The sequence below is a fragment of the Lepisosteus platostomus genome, chromosome 7 (assembly GCF_059453375.1).
Source record: "Lepisosteus platostomus isolate fLepPlt1 chromosome 7, fLepPlt1.hap1, whole genome shotgun sequence".
NCBI lineage: Eukaryota > Metazoa > Chordata > Actinopteri > Semionotiformes > Lepisosteidae > Lepisosteus > Lepisosteus platostomus.
Genome location: NC_142617.1, coordinates 54,693,652 through 54,709,510, shown reverse-complemented (window position 1 = coordinate 54,709,510; position 15,859 = coordinate 54,693,652). Strand labels below are relative to the sequence as shown.

Here is a 15,859-nt window from a genome sequence, read left to right as displayed (position 1 = left end):
ATTATTAAAATAAGTAGCTCTATATTATCTGATTACGTTTTGGGGACATTTAAATTAGTACAACGTAAGCTTCTGTAACCACTTTCACTATGAGCGTAGATTTTTTTACAAAAAACGTTTTCAGTAGTTTTATTCTGTAACTGAATGCATTTCTTTCTCTTTGTAGAATCAGTTCTTATCAAGGAACCTTAAGTGTCCCTTAAGTGCAGACCGAGGCTGTAAATGTTATGGATCGTAGTGTTTCAAATATGCCGATTTATGTTTGAAAACAAATCAAGAAATAACGTTTTTTTCTTTAAATCCGTAAACTGAGAGAACACTTACGGTTTATTCCTAACGAATTTGTCCTGTACTTCCGGACAGCACAGTTTTAATTTCATATACTGAGGAGAATTTATATTTCCAAAAATGATCAGGTATACCGAATGCATACACATTTTTAATCAAAGTCCATGTTATCTACGCTAATCCCGAAGGTGTTAGGAGAATTACAAATGTACAACTTTGTTAGTTCAGAGGGAAAAAATGCAATAAAGTGCATCTACTGTTTTCCACACAAGCGTGGAAACCTCCTCCAAACGTCACCCATTCTTTCGGTTCTCAACTTCCGTCAAGTCTCGCGTATACCAATATGTACAGGGGGGTTCTTATCTAACTATTAAGGTTTATTTCCAGATTTGACTAAATCTGTGTAAATACATTATTTAAACTTGAAATTCAAATATTAAATGGTAATATTTTGATTTCATAAAACATCTCCAAAAGTCAAAAAGAAATATCGTTCAATGTCCATCATTGCTCCTCGTTATTGGTTTCTTCGCCGTCATTTTCCGGTTTACACCGGCAGTGTTGAGGAAACAGGCATGCATCGGCCAGCTGGAAGCGTACTCGGTACAGAGATAGATTCAAAAACTGACACCGTTTCTAATTTTCGTGTCCTGATTGGGGTAACTGGTAGTGTAGCAGCCATAAAATTACCCTTGCTGGTCAGAAAACTTCTAGAATTACCTAGGGTAAGTAATAGGTGTGATGCGTGTTGTATGCGCACTTTTCTGGGGACTTGTGCGGTTGTCTTTTCCCTAGAATATAAAGTACTTTTTGAAACCATATAGCCTCCTTCATTTTTTCGGTTTATGAATACTGTTTTTGTTGAGGTATTGAACATGCTAAATGCTATTGCTAAATTTGGAATGTAAAGTTGTTTTTAAAATGTCTGTGAAACACTCTTCAGACACTATTATAGTTAAATGTAAAAGTTCACCACTCCCGAAATAAAACTAAAATAATATCAGATTTCCAAGAAAGACCCGGATATGTAGGTTACTGAATAACGATTAATTGGATATTTGATTTTTTTTAAAATATCATTATAAATAAATCATGTCACTTTTCCAACCTATTGCATTTGTGATCTTTTTCACTTCTACACTTCTATTTTGCTCTGTCCTGATTGTCAATGCTGAACCTAGGTCTTATTGAATACTTGTTCAGATAATGGAAAGCAAGATTTTATATCAGTTAGAAAATAGTCCCAACTCCAGTTCACAAGTTCAGAATCTAGCTTTTTTCCAATTCTTTGAGTTAGGAGATTGGAATTGGTCTGATTAAAGTTTAGTATGGTCTCTGTAAGATTTTAAGAAGTTTATCATTAAATGAGACTTAGAAAACCTGCTGGGCTTTGGCTCCAGATGACCGGAACTGGGACCTTCTATTTTAGAAGATGATACCACCATGTTTGCCTTCTTGCAAAAAACTTAACAAACCCAATACTGAGGCAATCCCAAAAATGACTTATTAAGGTTTATTTTTAGAGAGCTGATATGTCTCTCATATGCCAAGATGTTAAAATGTTAAAAACTTATATTGGTAATATTCCTCTAAGTGGACTCAATTTTTGGGAGTGGGTTTTTAGGTTTGCAGTATTACCTGAATAACCCCTTTCTCTAAACCTTACATATCCTCATAGTGTTTTGAAATCGACCGGTTTAAATACATGCTGAACACAAAGAAAATGTGATTGTCAGCATGAATTTAAATTATCTTATTTCATTCAGTAAAAACTGAAGTTTACAAGTTTATTTCCGTAATACACAGTGATGACTTGGTATCCATCATAGGTAAATATGGCTAGTTTCTAGGGAAGAATATACAGTTAACGGAATATGAGAAGTTATATTTTTATTAAAATGTCAAATGTCTTTACAGAATCTTTACACATGTTATGTTTTTGTTTGTTCAGGTGCACAGCCTCCTTGTGTGGTCATCTGGAGTCTGTATTTTGAATTAATTTTAGGGGATTGGGTTCTCTTCTAGCATTTAAGTTTTTCATAATTCAGCAATTTTACATTATTCAGCAATTTTACGTTACAGTAATTTTATGTCTTGAAATGGATACAAAACTAGAGAGATTGAAGCCTTATGTAAAATATGGATAAACTATGTTCAGACAAGCATTTTTCATCGATTTTAATCTAGTAATAAAACACATTTGTCAACCTGCTTTGGTTGTATTTGTGTTTGAAATCCACACCTGTGAGTTGCAAATTAGTCTGACTATGGTCTGTTGTAGGGTAAACTAAAATGTATTTCCATATATGAAAAGTGAAACATGAAAGTTGTATAGTGTGAAAATTTGTCCTCCTTAAATTAGAGAACCAATACAAAAATAGCCTTTATGTAAGATAACTCTTGGAGATAAACACCTGTAATTACATATTTAATTCCAGGGGCGCTGTACAATGGCTGACCCTGCGCTCTGACCCCAGGCTTCTCTCCCTGTCTGTGTGTCTGTGTCTCGTGGAGACCAAGCTGGGGTATGCGAAAAGACGAATTCATAATGCAAGAAATTGTATAGGACAAGTAAAGTGATGTTTAAAATGCTGAAGGTATCCCTGTGACATTAGTTGAATCAGAGAAAAGTATGTAAGAGCCAATAGTATTGCCATAAAGGAAAAAAACACTTCTTAGTGGAGTGTATTCATTTCTGCTTTTGGAGGGTTGTAAAAGTCAATGGAAACTCAAACTAGACACTTATGTAATGGTAGGAAAAGGGTATTGTAGAGATGCAAATTGTCAGTTCTGAGGTCTTTGTAATAGGCATACTTCAAAATTTCAAAAGGCTTTACAGCCAAAATCTTGTTTAATTTATTTTCCTTTCAGCATGGAATAAACCTTTACCCGTTCCTTTGCAGCCTATGCATGCTGACGTTGCTACCTACTCAAACTTCAAAACTATGCCGGAGAGCCAAGCAGAGAGGAAATATGTCTCCTCGAACTTTAACATTAAAGCATATATATTGCTGAGTCCCTTTTACACATCAGTTGCACCAGTGGCTAACCTTTTATGTTACCCAGTAAAGAATAGAATTTTGTGTCAGGAAGAAATGATACATTAGGATGCCAGAATGCCCAGCTGCTTAAAATGTCAAATAGTTCTTAGAGTTATACCCTGGTCAGCTTAAATAGTGATGTTTACTGCAACTCTTACGTAATTGTTCACAAAATATGGACATGCTGCTTCAAATACAAATATTGGCTTATCTTATAATAATAATAATAATAATAATAATTGCTTACACTTATATAGCGCTTTTCTGGACACTCCACTCAAAGCGCTTTACAGGTAATGGGGACTCCCCTCCACCACCACCAATGTGCAGCATCCACCTGGATGATGCGACGGCAGCCATAGTGTGCCAGAACGCTCACCACACATCAGCTATCAGTGGGGAGGAGAGCAGAGTAATGTAGCCAATTCATAGAGGGGGATTATTAGGAGGCCATGATTAGTAAGGGCCAATTGGAAATTTGGCCAGGACACCGGGGTTACACCCCTACTCTTTTCGAGAAGCGCCCTGGGATTTTTTAATGACCACAGAGAGTCAGGACCTCGGTTTTACGTCTCATCCGAAGGACGGCGCCTGTTTACAGTATAGTGTCCCCGTCACTATACTGGGGCATTAGGACCCACATGGATCGCAGGGTGAGCGCCTGCGCTCAGATCTTAAAAAGTCTGATTCAATATTCATTATTTTAAATTCCATAAATTTGGATACTGTAGAAAAGTGCAATGTTGACATGGTGTTTGATCTCTATTTTGTCTAGGAACATTTTTATCAAAGGCTATTTACAGCTAAATGTAGGGATAAGGGTGTGACACTTTGTTTCACGAATTCTCAAACTTCTCAAAATAAATTAAAAAATCAATTTTTATAGAATTAATGTTTTTGCTGGGGTTTTTGCTTTATTATGTTATTAAAACTAAATGTTATTTTAGGAATATGTGCACTTTATTATGCATGAAGGATTTCAGTAATCCAGTATATGGCTTCCTTGGCAAGTAGCATTTGCAAGACCGATGTTAAGACACTTAAGAAATCTGAAATAATTAGCCAATGTTATCTGATGTGATAAAGGCTCTCTCAACACACCGTTGTCTTTTAGGTGGAGGTGCGAGTAGTCACCACAGATCATGCCAAGCATTTCTACAAGACTGAAGATCTTGAGGTCCAGATTTACAGTGATAAGGATGAGTGGGAGGTACAGGTTCTATATAAATATATTTTGGGTGCGAAATTAATGGGGAGAAAATATATCTAGATGTATTGATTAATTTATAATTCAAGATGACAATATTGGGCAACACTGTGGCACAGTGGCTAATGTTGCTTATCCCCAGGACTGTGGCTCTGAGTTCAATTCCAGACCTGGGATGCTATCTGTATGGAGTTTGTTTTCCCCATGTTTGTGTGAGTTTCCTCCAGGTTTCCTCCCACAGTTTCAAAACATACAATGGCATCTGGGAAAAAATGGCCCTGGTGTGAATGTATTGGTGTCTGTGTCTGGGTGTGCCCTGCGATGGACTGGTAGCCTTGCACCCATTGCTTGCCAGGATAGGCTCTGGTTCTCCTGTGACCCTGTATTGGATATTTGTTCATATTTTTAATTCGAAAGCACCTCCAAATCTAGACTGACACAGCCATTCTTTGAAGATCACTCCAAATGTTGAAAGATCTATAGTAAAATATTTGGTCACCAGCGATGGCTATGTTTATGTAAATGTTCTTTTGTTTGAGTGCTTTTGCTCTAAACTGTGAATTGAACAATCTGTTGTCCTATGGCATGGCATGATAAGCATCTTTACTTTACCAGATCTTCTTTCAGCCACCACCCACAATTATACAAGCCTTATATGTCACATTGTAATTATATATGTCTAAAAACCCAGAAAATATATCTAAAGAGACAAGTGTCTATATTATAATACTCCAATAAGTCTATAGTATTCCCAAAACAGTACTGCATCTGTAGGTAATAATGAAGTTATATCATTATTGCCCTATACTATCTGAAAGTGGAAAGCAGTTTAGAAGGAAGATTTATGGCATCGCTCCCTGCCAGTGCTTTGAGTGCACTGTAGCACTGTGGTATTCACAAGTGCTTCTTTTTTGATCTTCTCTACAAACACTGCTGAACACTTGGTTACTCTAACCACTGTTGGTTGTATAGTATTGTAACAGAAAGCTGACTCCAGAAATATTCATTAAAATAACATACAGAAATGTGAGTGTTGATCCATGAAAATATAGTTAAGTACATCCACAGAAAATGTGCTCAGAGCAGTAGGGTTTCAAAAAATCTGAAAACTGACAATGAAAAAAATATGAAGGGGAATTCTTATGCAGAAAATACCAAAACCTTAGTTTTTTTTTCATTTTATGAAGGAAATGATAAATAAATTAAACATTAGGAATTCATTTGCATTTATAATCTCTTACCCAATACAGATGAACCCAGTGCATTATTTTATTTTCAAACTGGGGTTTGTATTGCCTTTTGCAGTTTCCATGTTTCCAAGGAACAGGAAGTGTACTGAATAGTGACATTAATGAAATTCCATTTCTGTTCTATGATATTTGCCAATAAAAATGTATCTTTCCTATTGTTTTCTTTCTGTTACTGTTTACTGTTATCTAACTTGCTGATTATATTGAAGACTAATAAGAAAATAATGCCAAACAACATGACGTAGCTGTAATTTCTTTTCTGATGTGCTTGTTTGATGTTTTTTTTCTAGATGTGGACACACCGCTCTGATCCCGTTCTGCACATTGAGTTGAGACGCTGGGCTGATCTCCTGGTGATAGCTCCCCTGGATGCCAATACTCTTGGAAAAATTGCCAGTGGTATCTGTGACAATCTTTTGGTAAGCATGAAAAAATCCTAATGCATCTAAGTATGTTTTGCATTTACCTTTTCCAGAAGTTCTTTCTTGCATTAAATTACAGTGATTTGTTATTTCATCTTCTGTGCTACTACTGCAAAACTCATAAGAGCTATAAAGAAATAAGGTCACTGCTTAGGTCACTAAGGTCTCAGGTCAGATAGTGAAAGTTATTCCTAGGAATTCCAGGATGTGCTTATCTCTGAGATAAGTGCTTATCTCTTTGGTTCCATTCTAGTGGGAGGTGGGTGCAACAGCATGATAGATGTTGTTGTAACAGATAAATAAGTTCTGGATCTGAGATGAAGTTTAAACGACTGAGATTATTGCATGCAATGAACAATAAGATCAAAGTATTGTTTAGAATATAGGTTTGATCTTTCCTTAGTTAGGGGGTCTCTATCTTGCACTTTGAGTCTCTTATCAGTTAACTCCAATCCCTGCCATAACTCAAAGGTGCTTAAGCATGGAATGTCTTGTGTCAGAAGAAGTCTTTGTGCAGAAAGAAATCACTTAACCCCTTTTTCACATCTTATATCTTTCTTCAATGTGATAAGAGGTTTTACAATGTGCTTGGATATCTATGGCTAATATCTGAATGACCTTTTCAAACCAACACTTAAAACCCAGGAACTTGTTAGTCCAGCTCTTAATCACCTCAGGTTTAGGTCAGCATTTCCTCCACCTCTTATTGACACTTGGGATTCAATGCAGACCAGCTGACATCCTACTTGTAAGTGAAAAGTTACCATAATGTTTTGCAAGGTGATTTTCAGACATGTAAATATGTGAGATACACAAAGTGTTAATTCTGGTCTTCTGCATACCAGCTGCTAGCAAAGAACCTTGCCTTGTAGTAAAGATCTTCAGTTTCTCTGTCTCTGTAAATAATGTTTCTCTTTACAAAACCTCTTCATTAAAATTCTTTTTTTTTTCAAATTCATCATCTTGAAACTGTTAACACTGGGGGTGTAGTTATGTTCATATACAATTATTAATTATTAATAACATGTTACATCACCATTGTATCACAGATCTTTACACAGTATACTCTGCCATCTTTCATTCTTTTTCTTTAATAAGGGCTTTTTGTTTACAGACATGTGTGGTCAGAGCCTGGGATCTGAAGAGACCACTTCTCTTTTGCCCAGCAATGAACACAGCAATGTGGGAACACCCTATCACAGCCCAGCAGATCAGACGTCTGAAAGAGTTTGGGTACACTGAGATACCTTGTATTGCCAAAAAACTTGTCTGTGGAGATGAAGGTGAGTTATGATTGCTTGATGGTCGGCATATCCAAAAGAAGCCAGGCCTTCCTGACCTTCATCCTTAATCTGTGTGGTGAAGCAGTTTCCCACTTCTCTACCTAATCTGCTGTGTAGATTTACACACATTACCCAAGTGGATGTTATACTTCCCTGTTGGTTAAAGTGAAACTTTTACTATATGTAAGCACTATTGGATTCTTTGGGATGAAATGTACTATATTAATGCAATTAATCATTAACAAGTAATCTTGATTTTACGTTACATCTTTTATAATATTTCTTACTTATTTGGTAAAGAACAAGGATTGACTGACAAATGAAATAACAAAAAAAACACGTATAACATGAATACTGAATTTTATTCGACAGATGTTTATTCAACCATAAATGTATCATTTATTTATCCATTGGTAACTAAGACATCTTCCAAAAATTTAGATTATTATCATAGTATTTTGGGGGTTTGTTAAATTGGTATCTCTACAGTGGTACCATCCTCGTGGTTATGTCTAAAGAAATTTGCTGTTCATCTCACTCCTGTAATTATGATGAGTTGAGATCTTCATTTTTGAAATTGTCTTCAATTTTTCCCTCTGCCTTTTATATGCTTAACGTTTGTCAGATTGGAGTTTCATTCATCTAGATCTTTACAGATGTTCCGTATTTCAAATTTTAAAGGGGGGTAGGGTAGGATTCACCTTGGGAGTTTAAGTTATTGAACATCACAATATATCTGGAAGGTTTTTAATCCAAAAGAAAATATAAATTCTGATAGTCATCATGGTTTTATCTGTAATTTTCTTTACAAAAGTAATGATAGGACTCAGAAACTGGAAGCTCTAGATTTAAGCAGCAAATCTCAAATAAAGAAACGTGAGTAGAAAGAAAAACACATTTAGGCTGTTGAGCCTTCTGTAGGATTAATGGAGAAAGAGGAAATAAGTGGGGATGTAGACCAATGGAGAACAAAGTCCAGAGCACGTGAGAAGGCACAGCAGGTGAGAGAGTATCCAAATGAAAGGAAATCTGTGGGATAAGTGTGAAAAGGCGAGATCAATAAATAAAAACGGCTTCATTAAATAGGTCTCTTATTATGTAAATAGTAACTCTTAACAGTACAGGATAAAGTTTTACACAATTTCTTGTGTTGCTGCTCTTTACACATTTAGAGGTGGTTCTTCCTTACGTGGTTTTTAGAACAAATACTTGCCTAAGTTACAAGGTGTCTGGGACATTCCTTTCTCATCCAGTGGCTGATTTAATTCATTTCTAATCTTACTCAAAAGTACAGGTCTGATCCCTATGTACTTCTTTGCATATATATAAAATTAGTCCTCTACCAGTCACTTAGATATGGACCAGAACAGTAGATCCTGCACAATAGTTCTAAGTGGGCTGCAGTTTAGGCAAGTAGTTTTTATTTCCATTTCCAACATCTCTGTCATGGATGTACTTTGATTAGATGTAAATCTAATTACATATGTTTTGGAGATGCTCTGTGGCAGAACAATTCCTGCGTATGTAACTGGTGTGCTATCGGATCTAACTGGTGTGATCCAATAAGTACCGGATTGCTCCTACTGAATTACACTCCCACACTGATGTCAGCTTTCATGTACAACTTCTATTTCTGGTAGGTTTTAACAAAAAAAAATAATCTTATTTTGCGGGGCTAGGTGTAGACTGGGATTATTTTAAATGCTTATTAAGTTGTATTAATGTGTAGATACTGTATTTATTGAGAGCAGCACAGCTAAAATATCCCAAAGAAGGCTCCACAGCCGAAATGCTGTGTTTAATTTATTTTCCTTTCAGCGTGGAGTAAACCTTAACTTGTTCCTTTGCAGCCTTCCTATGCTGACACAGCTACCTACTTGAACTGTTAGAGCTAAAATATGTTGTTAGTCATTCATTGTTTTTCATTCACAATTTATTCAACTGCCCCCCTTTCCTTATTTTGTTCATATTAGTTTTGATGTAAGCACATTTTTCTGTTTTCTTTATGATTTGTGTTTATATTGTTGTAGTTTAACACTATCATAATATTTTGTTGACAAAAATGTACATTTATCAGGACATTGTACATTGTACATTTTTTGACTGAGAAAGGCTGTATGCTATTCTTAGGGATTATTGAGTACCATGTGAGGCACAGCTTTTCTTCTTTCCTGTTAGCCTTATGAAAAAAATTTGATCATGCTTTAGTTTACACCACAGGTTCTTTTTTTTTAAAAAAATTAACAATAATTAATAACATATACTGGTAGAAAATGCTCAGTTTTTCCATGTAAAACTCCAGAATATCCAGAATTTCGCACTGAAACTTTTATTTTAAAAGTTTGGAAGTCACAACTGAAATACAAAGGGCACAGACAGTATTGTTCATTCTTTTTCATTCTAATCCTAATAATACTCATATTCTTGCATCAGTTTCATTTTCAGCCATTTCAATCTTGAAAGTAAAATAAATTTGTTTCATAAATGCAATCATGCTATCACACCTCTGTGTGTTATCCTTGGAATATTCATGCACATGACAGAAAATGTTTTATACATTTCATTGAACACGTGTAAAGGAATTGGGCTGTCAGGTAGTGTAAATAAATTAATTGGTTAATGTCTCTTATTAACACAATAATTCACCACAATGAGGCTGTTTGTTTCTGCTTGCAGGTAAAGGTGCCATGGCAGAAGTTTCAACAATAATACAAGTTATCAATGAATACATCCAGAAGGCTTCAGTGTCTTCATAGACAAAATGAAGAGCATTGTACTTCTTGCTTTGTAAATAGAACGCTTTCCATTGGGTAAGCCAAAAATAATGAATGGGCTAATTATTACAGGGAGCTGTGCTACCTTTCTCATCTGTAAATTCAGTGCTAAGAATCTTCATCTTATTTGTTTGTTAAATATATTGGAAATGAAAAGAATACTCTGGAACTGCTTTGATTTTGTGATTCACACAAAAAGTCACTTTAATCTGCATTTTTAGCATTTTTTAATTAGTGAGAAATTTTTGTAGTTCATCCTGAATGATTGACTCCCCTTTTCTTGATTCTTATTTTATTGTCATAAGACTTAAAAACCTCACCAATGTTTTCCAATTAGTAATGAAAGCTTTCTCTGCTCGGGGATCATGCCCACACTTTATACTGCTCGGGGCCGGCTACATTACAGACCTGACAGTGCATAAAATAACATCTGCTGGTTATAAAAGAGAGACATTCAGTGTTTTTGAAAAATATGAAGAGGCTTATAGTTTTTGGGATATCATGACTGGTTTTGAAACTTGGGAGGTGTTCTTCTATGGTCTATTTATGGAATTGAAGTTTGTTTTTCATGGAAATCTATATCTTTTAATAATTTAATGATTTATACAGTATCAAATTAAATTACTCTATTTCACAACTAATTATTGTTACTACATTAGATATACTATATTTGCCAATTAGCAATAGCAAATTAACAATAATGATAGATCTATTTTTTTCCCATTGTAATTAGTTTAATTTTGTATCCGTTCTTCACTTCCTATCATGTTAAGAATTAAAAACATAATTTGAATTCAACAGTTAAAGTAAGCATCTGCACATAATAAATGTATATTAACTTTGTTTCAGCTTTTTTTCAAGTATAACATTAATAAATAGAACTTGTTATTGATCTAAATGATTTATGTGAAGGAAGGTGGGGATCCCCTGAAGCCCTGCAGCCTGTCAGATTGTTGTGGGAACACATTTATATATAAAAAAAACTTCAGTATTAATTTTAATATTAAATATGTTGTCACTAGCTTACTTTATCTGTATTCTCTGTACAGGAAAAAATCCCAAATAAAAACATAAAAATAATAAAGTAGTTCAAGTAGGTAGCTGCATCTGCATGCATAGGCTGCAAAGTAACTAAGTAATGGGTTTATTCCATGCTGAAAAGAAAAGAAAGGAAACACAACGTTTTGGCTGTGAAGCCTAGGCTTCAGCCTTTTTTGTTCAGGAAGACCTATTTCCAGTTAGACTTGCTACATCAATAAGGACTTGGGCCAAGATTAACTGCCATTTCTAAGCAACAACTAGCATTTTTGGAGACAGTAAATTGCAATGTTTTTAAATAGGTAAAAGGGGATTTTTTATTGACTAAGACAGTAAATGGTTGCAGTTAGTAGGTAGGGAGATCGGGGGAGGCATACTGAAACATGAAGATCAAGAAACATGCAAATTTTGACATATTCTACTAAAAAACAAATTGCATCTGAGATTTAAAAGCTGCAATAACAATGCACTGACATTATTAAGTTAAAAAAAGACACTTTGTGTTTTGTGTACAAAACCTTTGTATCTGGTTTTTGTATAACTTTTAGTAAAAGAAACTACTCAACATAGGTCTGAGGAAGTTACTGGAAGCATTAAAAGTGCATGCTTGCCATACAGTTTCTCCATCTTCCACCCCTGCTGAGGAGGGAAGGGAAGGGTTGTCTGTCTGGTAAGGCTAGATTATCATCTGAAGAGCATATCAAGCAATACCACAGTTTCCTGTAGTGGTATAGCCCTATCTGAAGCCAGGTGCAGCACTGACAGCCAGAACCAGAAAGTGAGGAACAGTTGGTTCATCTAAACTCTTTCAATAAAACAAACATTTCCTCAGTATTTAGGATGGCTAGAATACACACAATTATGCTTTGAAACATTAACGAAACGTTGCACTGTGAAGCAAGTTAATATGATTTTTTAATGTGATGGAATGGAAAAGGGTTTATAATTATACCTTTGGAAGTGGTCATGAGTGTTTCAGAAGGTTCCTCAAAAGAGTATTTAATATTTCTACATCTTTATCTTTTTTAAACTAATCACATGATTTTTGTCACAAGGATTCAGATAATTAAAAAAAACAAGCTAAGCTATTTTGTGACACACTATGTACATTTAAAAATATAGAACTTTATGTTCAGGTGTTATGCTCAGACTCATGCCAGCAGCCATATCACCCTGCAGCTCACAACCGACAACCCACTGAAGATAAGCAGGTGTGAGCCTGTTCAGTACCTGGGAGACCTCCTGGGAAAAACTAAGGTTGCTGCTGGAAGTACAGTAGTGTTGATTGGGGCCATTGCCGGTGTGTGGGGAGTGTACTGCTGTACTATGACTGCCGTCGCATCATCCAGGTGGGGCTACACATTGGTAGTGATGGAAGGGAGTCCCCATTACCTCTTTGAGTGGAGTGTCTAGAAAAGCACTATGAGTATAAGCAATTATTATTATTATTATTATTATTATTATTATTATTATTATTATTGTTGTTATTATTGTTATTATTATTAATAATATTTTATTTACAGTCCCTGGTTTTAGTCTTTGAAAAAATGACAGCATTTTTCTTATACAGAGACTTTGGTTTAGAGAACCTGAAAGTGAGTGAAAACAAATGCACCATGCAAGTTTATTGATCTTGATCATTTTTACCATTTTTAAAGGAGACCCCCACCCCCTCCCCCGTATAATATTTTGTCATCCATATAAATTATTTTAATGATTAATCAAAATATTATCAGCATTTAAGAATAACCCGTGTTTCTTCCTTTTGTTTTGCATTTTTCTCAGTTAATTTTGCTAATTGTTTTTTCATTTTGTAATGTCTTATTTTGATAAGGTTAATTCTACCTACTATATTTCCAACATACCAACTACCCGCAAGTGACAAATGATTCTCCAGTTGGCTCAACTGCCTGGACTTGAAGAGAGACACATGGGGATCTGTTTGAACACTATCAGTAATGTAAACTATCTGGATACATTTTACTCAATATAAGATGTATTTACGCTGCCCAGTTTTAAACAAAGTGATTCAAATATTGCATCAGGTCAAAAACTGTAGAGGATATTTCTTTGTGTGTTCTCCTTTCAGGAAAATCTGCTTCCTGTGCTGCAGTAGTTATCTTCACATCCCCATGGGCCACATAGCTGAAGAGGTGGCAGACTGACACCATGGGCCCCTGGGCACTTTTGATTAACATCTATTGTGGCACCCTGTTCAGCAGCTTGTAATAACTATAGGTTATTACAAGCTGCTGAATCTTCTTTCTGCAAAACATCTGCTTCTATTCTGTCACTAATTTCCATATACCTTAATAGTACACTGTTATGTATTATAATATATGTTCTTTTCTATTTATATTAGCAATCAAGCCTACTTTGTTTCTTAGTGTGACTACTCCTTAAATTTGAAATCTCTCATTTCTCAACAGAATTGCTTTTTTTTTAGTGGAGTTTATAATATAATTTAATTATGAGTTATGCCAGAGATTTCTATTTTTTCCCCAAATAAATGCTCTTAAATATTAGAAGTATTTATATTTATATGTACAGCGTTTTACAACAAATTCTACGTTTTTCTTAAAAAGAATGATTCTTTTGCAAAAGTAAGGCCTAATATATTACATCATCTTTTTTGTTTGCATATGTCATTTGGACAAATGGGGATAAATTTGCACCTTAAAATTCTATTCAGAAAACAAGTGGGTCAAAGTTTGCTTCTTGATCAAATCTGACTGTGTATCACTAATGCTTTCCTTACATCTTTAATAAAGACTTCTTATTTTTAAAAATACTGATTCACACATTTGTTTCATTACATTTATAGTTTCTACCATGATTCCGGATTAGGTATGTTTTGAAAAAAGTTCCTGAAAGTATTCTAGCCTTGCCTCTCCATGCTCCCAGTAAATGACTCACTTCCCAATCTCGCCCAAGTTTGTGGCCATGAGAAAACTTGTCTTGGTACAAGATTAACAGTGAAACAGAGTAGTGTCACTGCCCAGTTGCTGCTCATGTCAGCGTTGCAGCCAGGACTTTGCCTTTTTGAGTGTGATTAAAACAGTGTGCAGTGTTGTCTTTGTGGTGAGTCATATTATGGAGACAAAGTTGCTTTTCTGGTAAGGTGGCTGGTAACTTCTCCAAGAGAAAGAGAGCTAGGACCATCTGCTTATTTGAAAGGATTTGTCCAAATTTTAAGGAAGTTTGTGGGAAATTAGAAAAACATTTATGGAGACATTTTTAATCACAAATGTTATAAATGTACATTTAAAGTAGACTTGATTGTAAATCATCATGTGAGCCAAAATGTACACAGTTGTAGTTTACTTAACCGGATACAATAAAACATATGTTTTGGGTCACATCTCTTTGTTTTCCATACTGCAAACTGATTAATGTTTAATGCTAATGCTTGCTTTTTTGCATGCTAGAGTCCCAGGTGTTTGAAAGGGATCAGTTGTTGAAGCCACAGCATGTCTTTTTTGGACATGCTGCTGCACTGTTTGTGGTTAATGAGCTGATGTAACTCCATGGCTGAATGAAATCATGTCAGTACGTGGCACAGTGGGACTATGGTTTCTTATTTTTATCAGGTACTCAGAGTGCTTAGGCAGATGCATCAGGACTATTGTTTTTCTTTCTTTCACAAAATACCAACATTTTAAAACCTTATTTTTGAAAGTAAATAGTAGGAGAAAATTGTTAATGACTTTATTCATAAACTTAATTATTATTTAGCCAGGTAAGTTAATTGAGAACAAATTCTTCACTTCAGTAGAAACACGATCTAGATTAGAACTAATCTTAATTACATTAAAACAAATTTTGACACTTTGACCATAGTGTTTTTCATTTTATATTTAAAGTTTTCTTCTACCTGTATTTAACATATAACATAGTAATGCTCAAGATGTTGAGGAGTGTTGTTTTGGTTTAGTAATCAAATATTAGTTGTCCTGACACCAGGTAGTGTGCAAACAAATTATGAAAGTAAAATAATAAAACACCTCACATGTCAGAATACCAAGCAAGATCGTATGACCTTTTAAATTTTTTGTGAATAATTTGTTGGTTACAAAACATGCAGAAGGTGTCTTAAAACATGATTTATTCAACTGCAAAACACAGACATTAATATTTACAGGCTATGTACACATCAAATTTATTCCAAAATGTTCAGTCTTCCACAGTCAGTTGCTTACATTGACAATAATCGGGTAAGTACACAATCTGCAGTGATGCTTTAAGGAAACAACATGATCCCTGTTCAGAAAGTTTCCAGATACAATGGATGAAAAGCCTTTGTTTGGCAGATTTAAAGGGAAATGTTCTCCACAAATATAAATTACAGCACATTTTGGCAAATGTAAGCTGAGTACCTTCTATACTCAATATCTGATAGGTGTTGATTCCTCAATGATGAATCTAAGTGTGAAAACTGTTCTACTCTATCTCCCCTGTCTACCCGCCTCTCTTTTATTTCTATATTTCTAATCTCTTTTACAGTTTTGTCTTTTATTAGGTACACCATAGGGCTGTATGGTCAGTTCTGAGAACTT

General features: G+C 35.0%; 1 protein-coding gene across 1 annotated transcript; it reads left to right on the top strand.

Moving 5' to 3' along the window:
* Positions 1 to 832: 832 nt before the first annotated feature.
* Positions 833 to 14,662, top strand: ppcdc (phosphopantothenoylcysteine decarboxylase). The gene is made up of 5 exons (XM_088641285.1): positions 833 to 1,013; positions 4,444 to 4,539; positions 6,077 to 6,205; positions 7,323 to 7,491; positions 10,168 to 14,662. Exons 1-5 carry the CDS (start codon positions 864 to 866, stop codon positions 10,245 to 10,247), a joined length of 624 nt encoding a protein of 207 aa, XP_088497411.1. The 5' UTR covers positions 833 to 863; the 3' UTR covers positions 10,248 to 14,662.
* Positions 14,663 to 15,859: the final 1,197 nt, after the last annotated feature.